Genomic DNA, 6,579 nt, shown 5'->3' with positions numbered 1-6,579 from the left:
CGTTATAATGTATCAGTTGTGTTTTCCACCTTCCTAGGGCCTTCCTGACATCCAGCAAACAACATAAGACCCATAACTTTGAAAGCACCTAGGATGTGCAAGAATGTATCAGTTATGTGACCATGAGTATATAACAGTGTAAAGGTGGCCAGAAGGCTTGGTTGTTGCCTGCCAGGCTTGCTTGCCTCCCTCCCTCCCTGCAAGCTGCTCTGCCTGGGTATCAGGTTCCCTGTTTCAGCATTAAATCATGTCAGATATTAAAAAAAATTAAACATCAAACCATCACATTGGGGTTTCTTCTGGTTTCTGATACCCTGTATCATTTTCTTGCTTGGTTTTCTCCTTTTTATTATTGTAATATCATCTGTAGTAGTTCTTGAGAGGTAAAATTTCTGGAACCTTACAGTGGTCTGGTCAGTGACCCATCAGGGGTTATTGTGTTTCCCTGCTAGAGGTTAAGGCTTGCCTGCAGTGTTGTGAGAGCTTGGTGTGGGGAGAAGGAGGGGTAGGTGTGGGGTGGGGGGGTGTTTGAGATCTGTTTCCGGTAGTCATACATTCACTGGACCTGTTCCTCATTCCTTTCCTTTTCCCCTCAGCTGGCCCAGTGCCCACACCCTGTCTACACTATAGTGACTTCACAGAAACTGCTTCTTTGCTGACATGGGAGGAGGGCGGTTGTTGACATGTTTAGACTGGAAGATGAGATCAGGGATATCTAATGGCGTCTCATTGTACCTCATTTCACAGTTCTTAAACTTCTGGGGATTCTGTGATATTAACTGGGTTGGTTTGGCAGATTTAAGCCTCTTCCTGTCAGGAGCTATGTAGAGTTTAGCTGCTATATTCTTTTCTTTTCAGATCCTTGCAGGGAACATGAAGGCCCATTTTATTATGGATGATCCAGCAGGAAATAGCTACTTACAGGTACAGTAGACCATCCTGGAGCAGGCATATCATGGAGATCTAATTTCTTGAATCCTTTTCTTGAATAGTGATCATTTCTGGAGAACATAAAGGAGGAAGTAGAAGATGATGGGAGAGGGTCTCCCCGGTGGCACAGCGGTTGAGCACTGGGTTGCGAAGCTGCCCACAGCCTTTGCAGCACCGGTTCGATCCCCGGCTGCTCCCCGGCCACCGGAGGAGGGTCCCACATGGCGCGCAGACCTCTCCTGCCGCCCGCTGCTCCCCTTAGCAGTGTACTTCGGTCCTTCTGCCTGCTCTGCTCCCTGTTCTGGCTCTGGTGAATTCTCTCACCCTCCCGCGCTTCTGACTATACCAGTGCTTGTATAAATAAATAAATAAATAAATCTTTAAAAAAGAAAAAATAAAAAGATGATGGGAGAGATTGTAAGTGTGTCAAAGGCGGAAAAAAGGATATTCCCGGCTCCTGTTCCCTGTAGTCTAATTCTTGTCACCAGCCCTAAGTCCAGTAGTGGAGTTTTCCTTCTGCAAATTGTAGAAGTGAGGAGAAATACTGTTTTTAGAGGCCAAGATAGGACATTCAAGAGGCTTTAAGCAGACGCAGGAGATATTCTTGTGACTGTCAGTCTCATCATTTACTGAGCAGTTTTTATGGGTCAGGCAAAGCTGTTGTAAGCTCTCGCCACAGTTAAGACCATTGTTATTGTCTTCATAAGAAGGTACAGATTAAAAGTTTTTTTTTTAAAGATTTATTTATTTATGTATACAAGAACTGGGGTACAGACCAGAAGTGTGGGGGTGAGAGGATTCACTGGAGACAGTGGGGAACAGAACAGGAGGAATATTTGAAATACACTGCTGAGCGGAGCAGCAGGCGAGGCAGGAGAGGTCTGCTGTGCCATGTGGGTTGCTTCCTGGCTGGGGATTGAACTCGTGCAGATAGCTTCATAGGTTATGTCTTAATCCCTTGTGCTACCAGCGAGGCCCTAAAAATAGTTCTTTAGGCAGATGGCTTCCTAATTCTGCTTGGGACTGGACTGTTCCATTCCCGGCCCATGTGGGCTCTGTTACTGACCACTAGTTCAACCTGGCCATGGGGAACTGGAGGCCCTTAGAGAATAAAAACATTAAAATCTTGGGAAAGCGGGAGATGGAGGTGTCTGTGAGTGGGAGGATGGCACGAGCACTGATTATCTGTCCTTGCAGAACATCTATGCACCTGAAGATGATCCCGAGATGAAGATGGAGCATTATGAGCGCACGTTTGACCAGAATGAGGACCTCGGGCTCAATGACATGAAGACGGAGGGCTATGAGACAGGCCTAGCCCCACAGCGGTAGCGGCGCGAGGTTTCCGGGCCAGCCTCCAGCACCGCTCAGACGCCAGGATTATCTGTTACTACTGAAAAAGGCTGGGCAAGTCCTCCCTACTAGGTATTGCCCGTGTGGGGAAGTTGCCTGGTCTGAGTCTGAGATTTGGGGACATGATGCAAGTGCAGTGCTGTCATGTTACTTGACCTTATTTTGGAGGTTTGGATCGGCCTGGGGAGAAGCCCAGAAATGAACCATGGGGCATGTCATTATCACTTTTTGGCTATCAAGTATTTCCCTTTCCTCCCGATAACACACTCTTCTCAAGGGTTGGAACTCTGTGAAGTTCAAGGTATACCTGGAGTTTGGGAGCTGATTTTGGGTATACAACATCTGTCAACAGCAAAACTCTTCTGAGCAGAGGGGGTTCATTATAGGTGAAGATGTTCTCATTAAAATGACTCCTCCCAGCGCTTGCCTCTGGATTCACTCTGTCCTTGATTGATAACATGCTGCTAATACAGTCTCCTAAAGAAGATTTTTCTAATGTGGCCGCCACTGTAATTTGGGGATTGGAGCTGGCATTTCATTCATTCTGTCCGTGGATGTCTGGCTGCTTGCTTTGTGCCAGGCACACTACAGAAGAGTGAACAAAATAAAGCTTTGCTTTTGTGGAGCTTAAAGTATAGCAGGGAATATGGGCAAACAGAGTGGGTGGGGTTTGACAATAAACCAACAAGTAAAACAGTATGTCAGATGGTGGTTAGTTTTCTGGGGGAATGTGAAGCAGGAAAGGGTATGGATAGTGTCAGGAAAGGCGGGGGCAGGTGTTTCAAACAGAGTAGTCAGGAAAGAACTTAACAAGGTGATAATTTGACATGTAGGCAAGCTGAGGAGGCGGTAAGGGGGGGAGCCTTATGGAAAGCTGGGGGAGGAGACGGCCAGGCAGTGGGGAGAGCACATGTAAATACTAGAGTATTAAGAGTCAGTGTGGGTATTTGCGACCCCCTAAGTCTCTCAATTACAGATGGGGAAACAGGGTCAACTGGAGAGGGAGGGGGCTACCTCTCATTGGCAAGAAGTTAAAGACTCTGGACTCCTTACTGGTAGTCATTTGCACTACAGTAACCAGTGATGACTCCAGTGGTGCTGGCCGCTGGTGCTGGCCGCTGGGCATTTAGTAAAGACCTGTTACTGGCTGAGATGCTAGGCAGAACTTAATGCCTTGTGCTGAAAACTTTGAATAGTTGCCTAGTTACAGATTACTTAGCCATCACACCCGTTGCTCTGTTAAACTATTCCCAAAGGTCACAAGTGGAATTTTCCACTTGGGGAATGTTCTCTCTTCTGTCAAATTTGACAGTGGACTGTCCCCTCAGCCCTTGTCTTTGCTGCTGTGACAATGGACCCCTGCTTTTCCCTTTACTTTAATCATTTCTTGTTAGGAACCTGCCTCCTAACTCCTCCTTAAATGTATTTGTTTTTACAAGTTTTGCTTTGAGACACTCATTTGACATCTTACTATTTTCATGTAGGACTGACTTCCATACCTGTGTCAAATTTCTGTGAGGGCAGGAGTATGGTGTTAGTTTGGAGACTAGGGAGATACAAACTGTAAACAGCATTTGCATAGACTTCTCATAGCAACAGATACATGCCATCTGATTAGAAACTGTTTACTAGCCACCTATCTACATCCGGTCTCTTGGAGCACCTTCCCTGTGAGAAGGCTCTGGCTTACTGAGTCTTGTGGGTTTGATTGTCATGAGACAATAATTCTAGACTCTAACCTAGTTATTAGGAAATGATAATCCTACTTTCTGAGCCAACAGACTGAGGACAAGGTAGTGCCACACTGGGAAAAACCAGCACTATAGGCAACTTAAATGTCATTTCATATAGCCTGGCAGGGATGGCGCTTACATAAACTGAGTCTCCACAGCCTGTAGCATATGACATATAATTAATGAAGATCCTCAGATGCTCACAGCTCATCCAGGTTTGAGTCTGTTAGGGAAATGGAGGTAGCATGAAGGCAACAGGTGTGGAAGTGTCAAGAAGTTCAAAAGAGGTAAGGCAGGCAAATTGCCGGCTCAAGAACATGTAAATTCAGTTTCACAGCCCTGAGGATAAAGTTTATGAGGAAATTTTTGTGGTTATATGAAAAGGGGAAAGGAGAGTTCTTTTGTGAGAGCACTTACTCATTTTAAGCATATTCAATACAGCTTGAACACAGAGGTAGTTAAAAATGTACGTCTGTTGAGGTACATGATGGGATGTATGAAGGGCATTCAACTGCTTACAAAGCATGAATTGTGGGTTCAAAAAAACTGTAACATTGTCATTATGTCCTTTTTATACCTGAGCTATGTCAGTACCTATTGCACATGGCAGGAAATGGAGTCTGCTAAAATGAGGGCAGAGGTGTTTAAGGCTTGTTGGCTTTATTATTTTAAAAAGTTTATGGGCTTCTACTCTTGATAGGACAATGGCAGTATTTTTAACTGAAAGGGTGCTTACTCTGTGTGCTCACCTCAGAGTTTAGAAAGCTCTTTAGTATTGGCATCTCACATGCTTCAGTCTCCTCATCTGCAAAGGGGATGATAATGGTATCTACTTCAAAGAGTTTTTGTCAGGATTAGTGAGTTGTTAATTGTGAAGTGCTTTTATTTGTATTTTCTCTTATAATCTTCACAGAAATTTTAAAGTATCTCTATTTTAAACCCCTTTTAGGAAAAAGTAGCTATAAATAAAAATATCCTTATCTTAATGGTGAGGAAACAGCCTCAAAGAGGCTAGGGAACTTCTAGAAGGAAGGTAAGCTTCTAAGAGGCAAGCTTCAGACCCAGACCAGGTTGAAACCTGAGCTCTGAAAATTTTTAGTACAATGACTGCATTTGCTTATTAGATGGAATTACAGAGAGAGGGCCAAACTCAGACCATGCCACTGGACATGAATTCATTTGATCCTGCTTAGCTGCCTGGTTAGGTAAACAGACAGGCTTGGGACAAGAGCTTGGGTCTGGTCAAGCTACCGTTGGCTATGGAGTAGAACAGGTAGAACTGAAGACAAATGGACAGGAGATGAGTCCTTGGGGCTGAGATGGCTATGCTGGTAATATTTACTGGAGCAGAAATGTCTGCTGGCAGCAGGGTAGAGACTGGGCTTGAGATACACCAGAATGGACCAGAAAGCCAAGGTAGGATTGTATATGGAGTACCTGTGGTGCCCTCATGAAGGCCCCACAGCTAGTGAGGCCCTTTTGTTCATACTTGAGGGCAGGGATCTCCAAACCATTCTGGTGCGTATAAGTATTTTCTTAGCTTGTATCCCAAGATATGCACATTACAAACTACACCTACCTTCATGGCTAACATACTTTACAATAGTGACAAAACTTCAATTTACATGTGATGATGTGATTTAAAGATCTATGTTCTACTTAAAAATATCTGGATTATCTCTTGCACCCATTTTGTTTGCCTCTGTTCCTGAGAGTTGCCTTTTGGCTGTGAAGCTGAGTAACTTCTTTAATCTCCAAGCTTCAGTCATTTCACCTCTGTAAAAGGATAATTGTGAAGATTAAATGGGATAATTCATACAAAGATCTTAATGCCCACAAGAAGAAAAGTTTTCTTCCCCAGAACTTGAGTACCAGAATTCAGTGTCTCTGGTTTCCCTTTTGCTGTGCTGAAAATAGATTCAGGACTTTAGGGGCTACCCATAATAGACTATCAAACATGACAAAGTTAGGCAGGTTAGAGACCGCCACATTTTCATAGTAATTATGCTGGGTTTAGAATTTCGCTGTCTCTCCTGATGGGCACTTGGAAACCTACCAGCACAGAAGTGCCCCCCTCCACCTAAACATAATAATAAAAATACGCTACGAGCCAGATGCTGTTCTAAGCACTTTTCACAGTGACATCTCAGTTCTCACAACCATCGAGTTAGGTGCCATTATTATTATTATTTTTTAAATATTTATTTATACAAGCACTGGGTACAATCAAAAGCGCGGGAGGATGAGAGAATTCACCAGAGCCAGAGCGGGGAGCAGAGCAGGCAGAAGGACCGAAGTGCACTGCTGAGGGGAGCAGCAGGCAGCAGGAGAGGTCAGCATGCCATGCGGGACCCTACTCCAGTGGCCAGGGAGCAGCCGGGGATTGAACCGGTGCCGCGGAGGCTTCGGGCAGCTTCGCAACCCAGCGCTCAACCACTGCGCCACCAGGGAAGCCCTAGGTGCTATTATTATGCAGATTCTGTTAAATAACTTGCCCAGGATTGTACAGCCAGGAGATCATGGAACCAGAACTCGAACTTCAGAGCCCGCGTTCTAACCACCA

The 6,579-nt window shown here is 44.9% G+C and overlaps 1 protein-coding gene across 1 annotated transcript in view; it reads left to right on the top strand.

The window, feature by feature from the left end:
- Positions 1–2,302, top strand: part of ZPR1 (ZPR1 zinc finger) — a gene marked incomplete at its 5' end in the record, with an annotated part of 3,812 nt that extends 1,510 nt beyond the window's left edge. The window contains 3 exons of the mRNA XM_084249827.1: positions 597–604; positions 859–924; positions 2,128–2,302. Coding sequence (XP_084105953.1) covers positions 597–604; positions 859–924; positions 2,128–2,262 — 209 coding nt within the window. The 3' untranslated portion in view covers positions 2,263–2,302. The remainder of the gene's footprint in view (positions 1–596; positions 605–858; positions 925–2,127) is intronic.
- Positions 2,303–6,579: the final 4,277 nt, after the last annotated feature.

The sequence above is a fragment of the Talpa europaea genome (genome assembly GCF_964194135.1).
Source record: "Talpa europaea genome assembly, chromosome: 12".
In the NCBI taxonomy this organism is placed as follows: Eukaryota; Metazoa; Chordata; class Mammalia; order Eulipotyphla; family Talpidae; genus Talpa; species Talpa europaea.
The sequence above is the reverse complement of the archived record's forward strand: the minus strand, read 5'-3'. Positions and strand labels throughout refer to the sequence as shown.